This window comes from Artemia sp. Qi Xiang Cuo, chromosome 12 (genome assembly GCF_049724085.1).
Source record: "Artemia sp. Qi Xiang Cuo chromosome 12, ASM4972408v1, whole genome shotgun sequence".
Classification (NCBI taxonomy): Eukaryota; Metazoa; Arthropoda; class Branchiopoda; order Anostraca; family Artemiidae; genus Artemia; species Artemia sp. Qi Xiang Cuo.
The window spans coordinates 27163477-27179933 of NC_142805.1; the positions used below are offsets into that span (position 1 = coordinate 27163477).

Here is a 16457-nt window from a genome sequence, read left to right on the forward strand (position 1 = left end):
TTTAGGTTCGGAATGTATTAATAATAGAATACTAATTGCTCATTTTATGACTAGGAAGTTCAGGGTATCAGTTATAGTAGTATACGCCCCTGTAGAACCGACTGACGGAGATGCTAGTGACTCAGATGAATTTTACTTACAGTTACAGGAGCAAATAGACAGGGTCCCAGGTAGAAATATGATGGTATTACTGGGAGATTTTAACGCCCAGGTTGGTAGAAATAGCGATAGATGGTATCCCAGCTTTGGTAAATTTGGTGTTGGAAGAGAAAACAGTACTGGCGACAGATTTTTGCAATTTCGTGGGTAAAGCAATCTGATTATAACCAGTACGGTGGTTAGTCATAAAACGTCTCATAAGTAAACTTGATCTTCATGTTAGGGTAAAACAGCTAACCTTATTGATTATGTTATTGTAAAACAAAGAATGGGAGTATCAATAAAAGATACTAGGATATATAGGAGCGATGTTCTTGATGTTAAAAGTAAAGATCACCATTTAGTAGTGTCAAGGGTTAATTTAAAGCTGAAATATCGGAAGGGTAACTACGTCCCGGAACGTTATGATGTTGGGAGACTCCAGGATGAGAATTTGAAAGAAACTTTCCAGGAACAGTTGAATACTAAACTTAAAAGTTTAAAATTTGATAATGTGGAAGATGGTTGGAATAATTTTAGAAAAATTATTTGTGAAGTTGCTGAAGGTGTATTAGGGAAGAAAGCTAGAACTGGAGCTAAGATTATTAGTGGAAAAGCTTTACGTTTAATAGAAAGGAGAAAGGACTTGTACAAGAATTATCTGAGTGATAGATCGTATGAAAACAAAAGAAATGTAAAGAAAGTGGAGAAAGTATTAAAATATGAACTAAGGAGGTGTGAAGTGGAGGCCATGGATAAAATTACCAAGGATCTGGAAGATGCAGCTAGACGGCATGATAGTAAAATGTAAAGTACTGGCACGTTAACATTTTGAGAGGGAATAGTCAATCCGGACTTGTCCCAGTTAAAGATTAGAATGGGGTCGCAATTAGCGATAAGGAAAAAACTAAAGAGAGATGGGCCGAACATTTTGAGAATTTGCTTAACCGAGATAGACTTACAGGAAAAAATATAGAGGAAAATGAAAAAGTTTGTGATACCTTGGATGTGATGGAAGATTTTTTATGTTACGAAGAATTAGCGACAGTACTAAAAGGATTAAAAATTAAAAGGGCTCCAGGTGCTGAAAGAGCAGTAAATGAGTTTCTTAAATATGGTGGCTCTGAGGTTAGAAATAACTTACTGAACATTATGAATATGATTTTTGAAAAGGTGAACGTGCCAAACGATTTTAGGAAAACCTTAATTAAACAAGTGTGTAATAAAGGTAATTAGAGTGAGTTTTGTAATAATTAAGGCATTAGTCTGATCTCTGTAGGTAGCAAAGTACTTAGTAATATGATACTATTTAGACTAAGAGATGCTGTAAACAAGGTTTTAAGGGAAGAACAGTGTGGTTTTAGAAAAGGTAGAGGATGTGTCGACCAAATTTTCACTCTTAGGCTAATAATTGAGAAGTGCCTGAGTTTTTAAACACCTTTGGTCCTCAGTTTTATATATTACGAGCAAACGTTTGATTCTGTTGATCGAAGAGCTTTAGTAAAGGTTTTATCCTTGTATGGTATACCAGACAAATACACTAAAGTGATTAGTGCTATATACGAGAATGACACTGCTGTGGTTAAGGATTGGAAATGAGGTTAGCAGCTGGTTTTGTATTAAATCAGGAGTTAAGCAGGGTTGTGTTCTATCCCCCTTTATATGGATTATTTTGATGACTTTGTCTTAAGGAGCACAGGAAAGGCAATGGGAGACCACACAATCAAATGGGGAGGAAATAGTCTCCTGGACTTAGATTATGCTGATGACTTAAGTATTCTAGAGGAGACTATGGGCAAAATGAATGAACTTTAAGAGGTTTAGTGCGTTCAGGGTGCTAGAATTGGTTTGAAAATTAATGTTAGGAAGATTAAGTCACTAAGGCTAGGAATAAGTGAAGCTGAAAAGATGATGTTGGGTAATGAAAAGATTGATCAGGTGGGCAACTTCACTTACCTTGGTAGTATTATTAGTAATGATGGTGGGAGCAGTGAAGAAGTTAAAAGTAGAATAGCCAAGGCTCAGGGTGTATTTTCACAGTTTAAAAAAGTTTGGAAGATTAGGAAGATAAGTCTGCGAACCTAGATTAGAATATTAGAAGCTACAGTGATGACAGTGGTCAAATATGGTTCTGAAGCATGGACGCTCCGAAAAGCGGATGAAGATTTCCTAGATGTTTTCCAGAGAAATTGTTTAAGGATTGGTTTGGGTACCCGGCTGACTGACCGTATTTCAAACAATAGGCTATACGAAAAATGTGGTTCAATACCGCTCTCTAGGGCTATAGTGAAAGAAAGGTTGAGGTGGTTAGGGCACGTTGTGCGGATGAAGGATGTTCGGCACGTTGTGCCGAAGATTGTTCTCTTCGGCCAACCATCCAGGGCTAAACGGAAAGCAGGTCGTCCCCGTCTGGGGTGGGAGGACGTCATAAAAAAAGATTTCAAGGATATGGGAATTTTGTAGGACGGTTTAATAATAGAGACTTTCAATAGATCGGGATGGAGGAGGAGCTTGTGTAGCTGTGTTGGCCTTAAGCGGCTTGATGCTGAGGTGAGTTGTTAGCAGTAATAGTAGTAGTAAAATATTATCAATATAAAATAAAATTTTTATAATATATAAATTTTATTAATTAGTATATAATTTATTAGCGTTTGGCTTTCGTTTCAAGGTCCAAATTTATTTGGATCCAACCAGAAATTTTTTGAATGTAAGGAGTCTTAGTTTTTATTATTTCGAACTTTTTTTTTCATTAGTTGAAAAAAGTAAAGAGTAGAAATGAAAAAAGTAAGCAGTAGGTTAGAATACAGAACAAAGGTTTGTTACAACAAAATGAACAAACGCGCACTAGTCACACATATTGTGCCCTTTTGGCAAAAGTAACTTTCTCTTCGGTCCGATGCAGAGCAAAAAAAACAAAAAAAAACAATAAAGCTAAAAAAATATAAGTAAATTCTTATGATTAACTTTATTGATTCTTATGAGTTTTCTGGTCAACACTAGATGGCCTAAGATTTCTATTTGCCAAATGTTAGCTCGAGTCTTCTCGCTCTTTACTTACCCGATCTAGAGGTTAAATTGAAGTAGTGATAAGATAAAGCAGATGATTAACCCCTGTGACTCACAATTGCTGCAAGACTCCAAGAGGCCTCAACACCGGAGGTCTGGTATTATTTTGCCGCCTCCCTTTCTTTTTAAGATTATATTTTATTGATTAGGCGTGGCTACCCTAGGAGGTGAAGTAAAGGATTTCAAGTTTAAGCCCCGCCTCTACAATGTACAAATTACATAAAAATAAAATTTTCCGGTTAGCCTTGACTGGTATTTTCTACTCCCGATCCATTCCTCCCACCCTCAGCCTCCTGAATCAAATTCCTGGGGACGACCTGAAAAAATTTTACTAGCAAAAACACTACAGTTTTGTTGATTTTTGTTTTTTTTTTACAATAATGTAATTTTTTTTACAATTTTGTTGATTTTGTTGAACCACAGAATCTCAATTGTGCTAGTACCAACGAGTGACATATTGATAAAGGTGGTAATGTTAACTTACTACCTTGACATAAACCGAAAAAGAGAAAAAGGGGGGATCCTCCCAATAATCAGCTGAAAAAATCTTTTCTTCCCAGTAAAATCGGTCAGTTTTTCAACAGTTATTGCATTTTCTCCCTCCGAGGATTTTTTTTTCCTTTTAGCTGGTCCTGAAGATTGAGCCTGTTTGAACCTATGCATACTACGTTGAACAAGAAAGTGTCTAGGGACAAATTTTGCTGCTAGAATCAGTGGCGTCCATTCACAAAATTTAAGGGGGGGGCAGATCTATTTTTTAATATCTAGGGGGATGGGGTCCAATTTGTCATTAAAAAAAAAAAAAATTCAATGGATATACCGAAAAGGGAATTTTTCAATAGAAATACCCCAAATAAAACATGAAAGGGCCTAACCATACTACTACTACTACTTCTACTAACAACTCCCTGCAGCACCAAGCTGCCTGAGGCCAACGGAGCTACGCACGATTCTACCCCATGGATACAGTCCTGCCTACTAGAGTCGTTTTTTTTAGCCTCCCCCAAATTACCTGCTTGCATGGCTGTGCTGTGCAGAACTGTTGGTGATACAACGCTAGCTGTCGGTGCTCGGACTGTCGATCCGGTTTGTGAGTGACTAACATTTGTTTGTGTCATCTGTGAGGCCTGATTTGAAGATGAGACCGTATTTGGAGCTGTAAGATGAATAATAGAATTTAACAAAAATAAAGCTACAAGATAAAATTTCACTTTGAGTAGCACTCGACCTCTGAAGGAGCCTAAAAATAACTTGGGACCAAAAATTTGAATTGCTCGATCAAGCTAATTATGGCCGTCTCTTCTAAAGAACCCAGACGAGAAAATATTGTTTTTAAATAGAGAAAAGTTGACTTTTAAATTTTCAAACGTTTTTGTGGGTTTTAATAATAAAGATAGATTAGGTATAGCCGTTGAAGATAGTACAGAAGAGAGGGACAAATAGGAACCCACGTAGCGTACATCACATATTATTTACGTACTTCTAATCTCCATATGGTATTTTTTTCTCAATTTTTACAATAAACACTTATTATTTGGTTTCACCACGGCTAACAGTTCTCAGATTAAATCTGAATGTTCCTACCAAAACGTAACAGAGGAGTTGTTAAGGCGTAACTTGGCACCCAAAATCGGTAGGAACAGCCATAAAGGCCTACTTCACTGGATTTTTGACGCCTCCCTCCATTCATGCGGGCCTTCGGACTTTAAAAAAAAAAAAACTTTTTTAACTAAATAAATTATTAAAGTAATAAACGCAGTCCTTAATTATTTGCATTGCAACAACAAACAGTCTCTGATACTCATTTCGTCATAAAATAATGTCACAAAATAATTCGTCACATTTCGTTACAATTCGTCGCATTTCGTCACAAAATAATGGAGTGTTCTAAACTAATAAAAACTAAGATTCATCAAACTAAGATGCAAACAAAGATTCATAATACAACTACTCGCAGGATGGCTTCATGTATCAGTTGTATAACGTTAAACGTTGCAGACAGAGCTGGAGTTTACAGACATAGCTCATTATTATACAGGATTTTACTTGTAACTACCAAAAATGGGGAGAAAAAACATCTATAAAGCATAAACACTTGTGTTCAAATGTTATTTTTTTTTTTAAAGTACTTTTCTTGATTGTCAGTCTTTTAACAAGTTGAAAGGAGAGCCAACTGATAGATTCCTAGTAAATTCTATCTTGAACAATTAAAGAGCTTTTAAAAGTTTAAAAAATGGCTAAATTTATCAGTGGCGTCAATTCACAAAAATTTTGAGGAGAGGAAAAAAATCATTTAGCTACCCGAAATCGGGAGAAAAAGCATCTATGAAGCTTAAAAACTTGTGTTCAAATGTTATTTCAAAAGAAATTGTACTTTTCTTGATTGTCAGTCTTTTAAAAAGTTGGAAGGAGAGCCGAATGATAGATTCCTAGTAGGTTCTATCTTGAACAATTAAAAAGCTTTTAAAAGTTTAAAAAATGTCGAAACAGCAAGATTTATCAGTGGCGTCAATTCACAAAAATTTTGAGGAGAGAAAAAAATCATTTAGCTACCAGAAATCGGGAGAAAAAGCATCTATGAAGCTTAATAACTTTTGTTCAAATGTTATTTCAAAGAAATTGTACTTTTCTTGATTGTCAGTCTTTTAACAAGTTGGAAGGAGAGCTAACTGATAGATTCCTAGTAAATTCCATCTTGAACAATTTAAGCATCTATGAAGCTTAAAAACTTGTGTTCAAATGTTATTTCAAAAGGAATTGTACTTTTCTTGATTGTCAGTCTTTTAACAAGTTGAAAGGAGAGCTAATTGACAGATTCCTAGTAAATTATATCTTGAACAATTAAAGAGCTTTTAAAAGTTTAAAATATGGCTAAACAGCAAGATTATCAGTGGCGTCAATTCACAAAGATTTTGAGGAGGAGAGAAAAAAACATTTAGCTACCAGAAATGGGAGAAAAAACATCTATGAAGCTTAAAAACTTCTGTTCAAATGTTATTTGAGAAAAAAAAATTGCACTTGTTTTTCATGATTAATTACAAGAGAAAGCACCCTGCCCTGAGTACTTACAGAATAGCTTTGAGCACGTTCGAGTATAAATTTTGATTTAATACGTCTTTACTTCAAATTTAATAAGAATTAACCGCTTAGGACGGTTACTAACTAATGACTTAATACGCATTGTAATGACTATTAAAATAGGAGTAATTTTAAGGAGTAAAATATGAAAAATACGAGCTTTAATGCCTTAATACTAATTCTCATAAATTTGGTTTTTTGCCTCCATTTTTCCCAATTTGATGATGAATGAGCAGAAGTTATAAAATACTAGTCAACCGTTACTAAGAATTTAAATATACTAAAAATTTAACCGTTACTAAATACACTAAAAATTTAATACAAAGATAATTTCCATTATTAAAAAACCCTTAAAAGGCCAATTAAAAGGCTCATGTGTTTGAGAAATCGTTCTTAAAGAATTGGGAAACAGATTCAAAGTTTTGCATAAAGAGGGGAGGATTGAGAACAGAGCCGTTTCTAGGGTTGGTGGTGCCTAGGGAAAAATTAAATTAAAAACAATTAATTACAGCGCCCCCTTTACGATTCAAAAATAAGCAAAAAAATTAATTAAAGTGACAAATTTGATCATGGTGGAGAATACCCCCCCCCCACCCACACTGCGGCGCCTGGGGAAGCTGTTAATTCGCTCTCACCTGGAACGTTCTCTTTGCAAGACATTGCATGTTCATTCTGAATGGTTTCCGAATAATTGAAAACCTGTCTGTGGATTCCTTTTAAAAGAAGTTCAGCAATTAAATTTCAATTCAAGCAATTTCATTAAAAAACAAAACTCAATGTGACAACAAATCAAAATAAAGCAAAAAAATGCTTGAAAAATAGATATTGGGTATCATTAATGTTAAGGAATAATACCTATTAAAAAAAAAAAAAAACACTAAATAATAGCTCAACTGATAAAAAGAATACAATAACAAAAAAAAATCAATATAAATTCAAGAGACAATTTCCAGAGAGAAAATCTAGGTAAAAGGCCGAAAAATTAGTTTTTAGCAACACCATAAATTTTGTAATAATAATAAAAAAAAATGAAGTATCATACCCCAAATTTCAGGTGGGAAATCCAACGGTTTTGTCCTTATGCTTTTGAGAAATTCCTTTAAATACAACTAAAATTGAACGTATATAATTACAGATTTTAATAAAATAAAATAGTAGAAAACTGGTAAAGTGAAATTAATCCAGTACCTTGAACATAATATTCTTGACCGTTTATCTCAATTGTAGATACCGAAGGTTGTATGACACTAAATGATATATTCTGACCAGTTGATGTCTGGATTAACTGTCCACCCTAAAAAAGAATTTTTGAATCTTTAAATAAAAATATTAATATTAATTTTTATTTAAAAATATTAAATAAAAATTTTGAATCTTTAAAATAAAAATAAATTGAACGAACGTTGACAGTGTGGGTATAAATCAAATAAAAACGAAAATATGATACTACGATCAAGGCCGTATCCATGGGGGGAGGGGGGGTACCGGGTTTGAAACCCCCAAAATTTTTGTCCAGCGTAACAAACGTAACACAAATGCATATGAATAAGTTTTTGATGCGTTTTAAGTTTATTTTTTTACCCCCCCCCCCACCGAATAAATATCCTCGATACACTCTTGACTATGACCTAATGACTATCACAAATAATCTACGGCCATTTCATTTGTGTACAGTTTAAGCCCAAGATTAAGTATTTAAATACTGTCTGTTGTTAACAGGAGTAAATACAACGAACACTAGTGAAATTTTACTAAACCGACTAAGACCCCTGTCTTATTTTTGCCTGGTTTGTTCCAAATTTCCAAGGCCGTATCCAGAGGGAGGGTTAGGGGGTTTCGACCCCCCCCCCCAGAAATATTTGTTTGATTCGTAAACACGTAACAAAAATGGATATAAAAAGATTTTGTATGTTTTTTTTTTTGTTTTTTGTGTAACCACCTCCCAAAAGAAAATCTTTGAGTAACCCCCCCCCCCCCCAATAAAATTCTGGGCACAGCCTTGCAAATTTCCCTCAAAAATCAGAATTTGAAATATTTGCCTTATTTACCACCCCAGTTTAAGAATAGAAGAATTATGCAGAATTTCAATGCTCCAGATGTAACGGCGAAGACATTACATACAAATAAATACATATTCAAACCTGCATACGCGTGCCTAAGTGCACTTGTACTATGTTTTTATTTTATTTATTTTTATTGTCTATTATGGCAAGAGCGTAAAACACTTACTTGATGAGAGGTTCATGAAATGCTTATTTGACCTTGTTATGTAGACTTGAAGGCTACAGAAAAAATGTCAACAGAGTCCTTTAAGATGGCATAAGTTATCAATCTTGGGAAGGGGGTATCAGAAGAAGCATTCGATAAAAATTTAATTTTTAGGCAGCAATTCTTCCAGGGAAGGGGCCTTTGAAAAGATCTTGGTATCTGGAGGGGGAGGGAAATTTATAAAAAATTTGCTCTCATATTAAAATATAAAAGCAAAATGTTTTCCATTAAAAAAAAAAACAACTAAGTCTTCCCTGTATAATTTGACCTGTATCAGTTTACAGCAACAATAGAAATCGAACGAGATACTCAATAGATAGGCAGAAATACAATTAATAGACAGAAACAATACGCTTAATTTTTTTTCACTAATACTTCGGAAAGTCCATGATAGACTTTTTTGGCCTTATTATGCAGACTTAGAGGCCAGGAGGTGGGAAGGGGGGCATCAAAATCTTCTCCGATAAAATACACGACAAGATTTATTTTCAATTTTTCAGGAGATAATTTAGACAAATCTCGGTGGGGGTGGGGGTTTTATGAAAAATTATTGTGCTTATATTGAAAGTGCTAGGTGAATTTTTCTGCTAATGCGGAAACAATTATACTAAAATATTAAAAAAAAGTTAGGATTCTGTTAAAAGTGCTAGGTGAAAATCTTTCTGCTAAAACGAAAATTTGTAAATTATTCTTTTCATTTTCTAAAAATGAAATCAAAATAAGAATGGGTGACCAATACCTGGATAATTTGACCCTGTAGATTTTGCAGGGAAACAATCTGAGGTGATCCTGAAATTTGAACAGTTTTTGGACCTCCTTGACTAGCAGCTTGAAGGCTTTCGGCCGGGATTTGAACCAAACTTATAGATGGTGCTCCCGTCTGCAGAATATTCTGTATTTGCTGAGGACACGTAATAACTTGCGCTGTTTGTTGGGTGGCTTCTGCATTCTAAAGGTAAAAAAAAAGTGGGATGTGAAAACACGACCATACATAACAAAACACGTAATACTAAAATACTTCTTATGAGTAGAAATGGGGGTACCAGCCCCATGAGAACACCCTGCTGCCATCTATAATTTAGTCTAACTCTGTCAGCACACCATATATGGCAATAGCCTCCCCAGGGAGAATGATTGCAAAATCAAAGTGGGTTAATGACCTAAATTTCCAAAGTTTGAGTTATTTGCTGTTGTTGTTGTTTTGGCCAAGTACACGCTCAGGACGAATTTTAATAGCTGATGGGAAGGAAACAGTTAGATCACGTGTTTCCTTCTCAGCCCATCAGACAGTCGGATACATATCCTTTCTCAGCCAATCAGAGGCTTGCGTACATATGATTTTCCCCGTTACATAACAATTCACCCTTGAGATTTCGTATATAACGGGCATGCAATGTGATTAAATTATCAGAAAGTATTTTGACACAGTTCAAACAACTAGAATAGATACTATTCATGAGTTAGAAGCCTTGGCAACTTCAATTTACCATGTAAGTTCTGATTTAGTACATTTTTTATTTCCAAAATAAAATTATTTTCCTTGGTCACCCTCCAGTATATTCAGGTAAATCCCCTCCCCCCTCTCCCTCTAATACAAACATCACTATGCAATCTTTATACTCGCTAGAAAACGTAAAATATGTTTTTTTTACCCTCAAAACCTAATCCCTCCCCCATTGTTTTACAATGATAATTCTCGCAACTAGAAATAATTATCTTTCTCGATAAATTTAGACATTTCTGTATTGTAATCTTTTCTCTAACTGAGACATCCGTCACTGTTGTTATTAACCCGCTCTGGTTTGACATAAGGCTCTCCAGCACGAGGCCTATAATTAGCTCTCACCTTTTTTTAAAGCACTTCCTGTTCGTTACCGTTAGCAGTTTAGTCAAATGTTTCTCAGATTCAAAAGGATGCCTAGTATATTTCGCGAAATTTTTACTTTTTGCTTTACTGAAATGAGATAAATGCTTTTCTAGACAAAATTATGGGGCGTGGGAGGCGGGCTTGTTGCCCTCCAATCTTTTTGGTCACTTAAAAAGGACACTAGATATTTCAGTTTTCGTTCATATTTCAATTTCAGTTTTTCGTTCTCCCGATTTTCTAGGACTACGGTTCAATACGATCATCCTGAAAAAAAAATATTAAAAAAAAAAGATCACTACGCATCCGTGATCTTTCTTCTGGCAAAAAACACAAAATTCCACATTTTTGCAGATAGGAGCTAGAAACCTGTACAGCAGATTTCTTTGATACTCTGATTCTGGTGGTATGATTTTGATTAAGATTCTTTGACTTTTAAGGGATGTTCTCCCCTTTTCCGAAAATCAGGCATATTTTCTCAGGCTTTTAGCGTTTTCATAGGTAGCACTAAGCTTAATGAATCTTATATACTTGGAATCAGCATAATAATTCAATTATCTTTATATATTTATTGAAATCAAAATTCGTTTTTAGAGTTTCGGTTACTAGTAAGTCGTGTCGCCCCTTATAAAAGCTCCTTTTTTACCATCAACGTGTTACAAACAAGTTTGTTACCACGAACTGTTTGATTAAAAACCTTTGCCCAAGACCAACAATTCAAGTTGGCGTGGATCATTAAAAAGAGTGTCTGTAGATATCTCATTTGTGGAAAGTGAAACACATTAAGGATAAAACCCAATTTTTAGGCATTTTGTTTTCATTCTACCTAAGACTGAAACAAACCCAGAAAGTAAGGCGCAACGTTTAAACTTAAAACGAACAGAAATTATTCCGCATTTGAGGGAGGCTGCCCCCTCCCTAATCCCGCTCTCTTACCACTAAAGCTTCTTAGTACGTTAAAAAGGCTTATTATCCTTTTTGTTTCAGGACTCGTTCTTAAATAATAAGGACAGAAGTCAAACTTTAGCGTAAAGAGCGAGGGGCTGAGGAGGTGGTAGCCCCTCTCGTATACGGAATAATTTCTGTTCGTTTCGAGTATCAGTATTGCACCTTATTTTCAGTTAAAAAAAACTTGTTTTTTTTACTTAATTTCTGATCGTTTTTCAAATAATGCTGCGAAATCTGTGAAAAATTGCCCCTTCCCTACGGAAAATTCCTTCCCCGGAAAATTCCCCCATAAAACCTTTCCTGAAAATTCCCCCCAAACAACGCCCGCCTCGCTGAGATTTCCCCCTAGGAGATTTCCCGCGGACAATTCCCCCAGAAAATCTCCTAACTTTCATTAGAGAAATTTTTTATTTTTTTATTTCTGATCATTTTCCAATCATGCCGACTCCTCCCCCCTCGTGGAAAATTATTACCTTTCCAATAGAAAGTTCCTCCCGTGGAAACCTCCCCTAAGGAGGTCCCCCCATGTAAAAATCCCCAGATAATTACCTCTCCACTGAAAATTATTCTTTCCGTATGTAAAATTGACTGGCCATAGAGAATGTAAGTAAAACAAGAATTCAGTATGAATTCTGGTAATTAACCTATTAACCCCCCCTCCCGTGTAAAATTTGCCTTTGAAAATTAACCTCCGCGCGGAAACTTTCCTCCCCAAGACAAATTCTTCCCTTGGAACCCCTCTCCCTGTAGAAAATTCCCCCGAAAAATATCCGTAAATTTCCCAATAATAAATGCTATATGTAAACGATGGCCCAATTGTATAACTTACAACCCTTTCTCCAGGGACTGTGAGGGGTCATGTCATCCCCAGAAGCACAGTTATTGGAGCTTTCAACTATTTTGAATAAAATGTTTATACCAACATTTGGATCTGATGTCTTTGAGGAAAAAAAGGGTCATGGGAGGGGGGCTAGTAGCTCTTCAATTTCTTTTTGTTACTTAAAAATACTAATTTTCCTTCTGTAAAAAAGGGTGAAATTATTTACCATACTAACTTTTTTCTCTTCTTTTTTAAGGACAATTATGAAGAATGTATGCCGCCTCCCACCAAGAAAGCGAGAGTGGACGAGGCAGCCCCCGTGAGACCATCCATTATTAAGTATGCTGGCCCTTACACGACCCCAAAACAAGTGTTGACTGCCCAAGTGCAGCCATCTGTGCAGGCTGCAATGCAGCCAGGTCGAAAACTAAAGAGCGAATGGGCAGCTGCTTTCTATGGACTACCTGCCCCGTCTACACAAGGTCCGCCGATGGTAAAGCATGCTTCGCCTGGGCCTTCGGGCATTCAAATAAGCCGGAATTTGCAAATGTGAGCATTTTTTCTTATCTATCTTATAGAAATATATAATATATAAAACAAAACTATTTTTCAACCTAATATAAACTTGTCTCAGAGATATGAAAATATTAACCCCTCGCCCCCCAACCATTGTTTTAAATTGCCCCCCGCCCTCCCTCAGAGATATCTAAATATAATGTAATTTTTTTGCTTGCTAGTCAAAAGAAACCGCCGCTCTTTTTCTAATCTTTGCTATTTTCTCTGTCCCCCCTCCCACTGTTGCTATCTCTTCGCTATCTCATAATAATATTTTTAGGTAATTTCTAGTCAATTACCGCTAATGCTCACCATTTGAAACTCAAAATGCTATTTTTCACAATTGAATATTATAGTTTTATGGGGAAGGACAGAGATTATCCCATTTATCTATTGCACATATGGACTGTCTAATTTGCATAATATTTTTAACAGCCTTCAATCTTACAAACCCTTGCCAAGATTTTAGTGAGGGGAAAAATTGACAATATGAGCTAACGGTTCCCGGCATTTAATTGTATTTTCCTGCCTGCTGAACAGTCTTGGACTACAGAACATACGCGCGGCTTAAAATAAATGCGAGCTATTGAGTTCACAACCTGTACTGGGAATTAGAGAGAAACAACTTATGATCTAGCAATATCTTTTTTAGACATTATGTAAACGGTTGGGAGCCATGGTGCAGGCCGGGTAGTGCCGGTGGGCCCGAGAAGCAGCGCTCCCCGCACCGCAGGAAGCGCTGCGGGAAGCGCCGTGGGAAGCGCCGCGATGGCCTCTAATCCAAAAAAAAGAAAAAACAGTAGGGCTGATTTAAACAATGAAAATAAGCTATTTTTTGAACAAAATCAAATTACAACTTCTATGTAAAGCGGTGTTTTAGATTGTAAATATCGTATATTAGGTTGGAAATTGACTGCTTTCAGAATATCACTGGAGTGGGGAACAATGAATTAACCAAATGCTAGTATGGACATACTACTACTACTACTAAGCGCTGAATTTAAATAATATGTAAATAATAATCCAAATTTTAAAAACAGTAGGGACGATTTGAACCCTTTGAAAATAAGCTATTTTTCATTTATAGATTGGACCTTTGTTACCTTGTTCAATGTCACTATCGTCATCAGTTGGAGAAGGAGAAGACCTCTCAAAAAATTCAATGGAAATACCGTCGTTAAAAATTTATGTGCTTTTTGATTATTTTTTAAATTTATATAATATCGGAGTTAAGCCGGGGGACTTAGCTTTGCTAAGTCCAAACACACTACAGCTTTTGGACGATTTTACAAATGAATTAACTGGGAACCCTCCTCCTGCTCCTCCTCCTCCAGCCTCCGATAACCTAACGAATCCACTTCAAACAACTGAAGTGGAGCATTCGCATACCCCAAATATTGAACAATGTGGGGGTGGGAGTGTTGATAATATACAAGAGGGGGAGGGGGGCAATGTCTAATTTACAACATTTCCAGACTTTCAGCTGTCAAATTCGATATTAAATAATATAGTTGTCTACACTGTGACTTTTGGGAACCCTTTTAATTCACTTATGGGGGGAAATTTTGTGTTTGACCCTGTAGAAATTGTGCATGAATATGTAGATAAAATTCATGCACTGCTAGAGAACCAAATTCAGTTGTGGGGGAGGGATTCAATTAAGGTTTCTATTGTTTTAAAGGTGTTTTGTTTAAATGAGGGGAAAAGTGAAGTTTACCACCATTATATACATTCCGAGATGCGTTTGATCTATCCGAATTTATAGAATTTTGAGGGTGCCTTTTGCGAGTGGATAGGTCACATTATTGCGCATTTTGAGAACTACAATGAAAATGGGAGCGGCTCTCTAGTTCTTTATGTTGAAAATTTAAGTGTAAATATCTGCAAATTTAAGAAAAATTTTATTTTAAGAGGGGGGGGGGCAGGGTCTGTGGGGTCAATAGTTTTAAAATATAATCCAGATTTAGTAGGTTGTCGTGGTGTATAGCGGATTTGTTTTGAAACAGGTCAAAAATGTTTCAAGTACGCTTTCCTCATATCAGCATTTCCGCCTCTAGCAGATGACACTACCAAGACGAATTTAGACGATTGGTCTGTACATGGGAAGTACGGGTCCAATTTTCCAATAGTAGATTTCACTTTTTTAGATACCCATTAACGCTAAGATCTATTGATATTTTTTAAACGGCCAATACTTATTTAAATATCGGCGTTACTGTGATTCGGTATGAAACTGAATTTGAAGATGGGGTTCGTTTAAAAAAGAAGGGGGTGGTCTTCCCTGTAAGAGGCCCGTCAATTGAATTAGTCAAACATTGGGTTTGGTTGTTTTATACTCCACTATCTAGAGACTTTGCCAATTCAATTGGCCATTTTAACCCGATCACAGACATCAGTAGAGTTCTGGGGGGTGGTAGGGATCTAGGGGTACGTTTCTACTGTCCAACATGCCTGTCGCGATTCCGTAGTGATATAAAACTACAGGATCATATGAAGTATTGTAGCCGGCATGGATACCAGACAGTGGAAACGGTTTCAGGGGATAGGGCCATTCTACGTTTCAAAAATTTTCAAAACACCCTCCTCCAGTGCAACAAAATATCTTTAGACTGTGAAGCTAAGCTGGTGGAGGTGAATGATCCCCGATTTCCAAATCGAATCAAAGAATACTAGGCTATTGCAGTGTCATATGCCTCTGCCCAAAGAGACAGTTCAAACACCATGTGGTTGTTTGAAATAGTAGAAACATTGGATGAGGGCGAGTGCATGGTCAAGGCACTGACCAAACTAATTGGCACGGCTAATGGTGCTATTTCTCGTTTGATAACTACCCATTATCCAATGGTGTTGTCTGCAGATTATCGTCTCGCTATTAAAGATAAAAAAATTTGGTGGGTTTGTAAGGGGGCGTTGGTAGAGGGGGATGAGGGGACTAACGGTAAACGCGGGGCCGGTGGGAGGGGGAAAGTCAGAGATCATAATCACTTGTGGTAGGAAATATCCTCTAGGGGTAGTAATTTTAGAGGGGTAGCGCATCAATCGTGTAACTTAAATGTTAGCCAACAGTTTTTTATCCCTGTTTTTATCCACAACTCAAATTATGATTTAAAATTTATTTTACCGGCACTGGCACGTATGCACAGGGAGGGGGGAGTAGACAGTCCATGGGTAAACAGTTCATTTACCTATAACATTATTCCCAAATCGGCCGAGAAGTTGTTGCTTCTCGAACTGAAATGGCAGGCAGTGGATAATGGGTATACGTGTTGGAATAAAATCAGGTTTTTAGATTCTTTTAGTTTTTTTCCAAAGGCATTGAGTCAATTGATTCAAGTGCAGAAAAGCGACATTTTTGATAGCTTTCCTTTGCTTAAACAGCACTTTCCAGACAGTGAAGTGTATGACCTGTTGATCTGCAAAGGAGTGTACGCATACGACTATTACTGTTCTGACGCTTACTTAAGCGAGGTACAACTACTTCCAATTGAAGATTTTTATAATTTACTCACCAGTAGTGAATGAACAACTGTGGAGTATGATTTTGCCAAGAAGGTGTGGGCTAAGGGGAATTGTAAAAATGGGTGGGATTATTGTAGACTGTACTTGGCCAGTGACGTTTTAACTCTGTTGGATATAGTCTGTAAGAACACAGACCAAATCTATTCAGAGTTCGGGTTAGATATAGACTTGTAAACAGTTTTCTCTTGAGAATGGCAAAAC

At 36.3% G+C, this 16457-nt stretch overlaps 1 protein-coding gene across 1 annotated transcript in view; it reads right to left on the reverse strand.

The window, feature by feature from the left end:
• The window catches only part of LOC148945950 (uncharacterized), a 73263-nt gene that overhangs the window by 37424 nt on the left and 19382 nt on the right, over positions 1 to 16457 (reverse strand). The window contains exons 2-4 of the mRNA XM_089098498.1: positions 9290 to 9499; positions 7471 to 7576; positions 4217 to 4360 (exon numbers count right to left, since the gene is read on the reverse strand). Of these exons, the coding sequence (XP_088954624.1) occupies positions 4217 to 4360; positions 7471 to 7576; positions 9290 to 9499 (460 nt within the window). The remainder of the gene's footprint in view (positions 1 to 4216; positions 4361 to 7470; positions 7577 to 9289; positions 9500 to 16457) is intronic.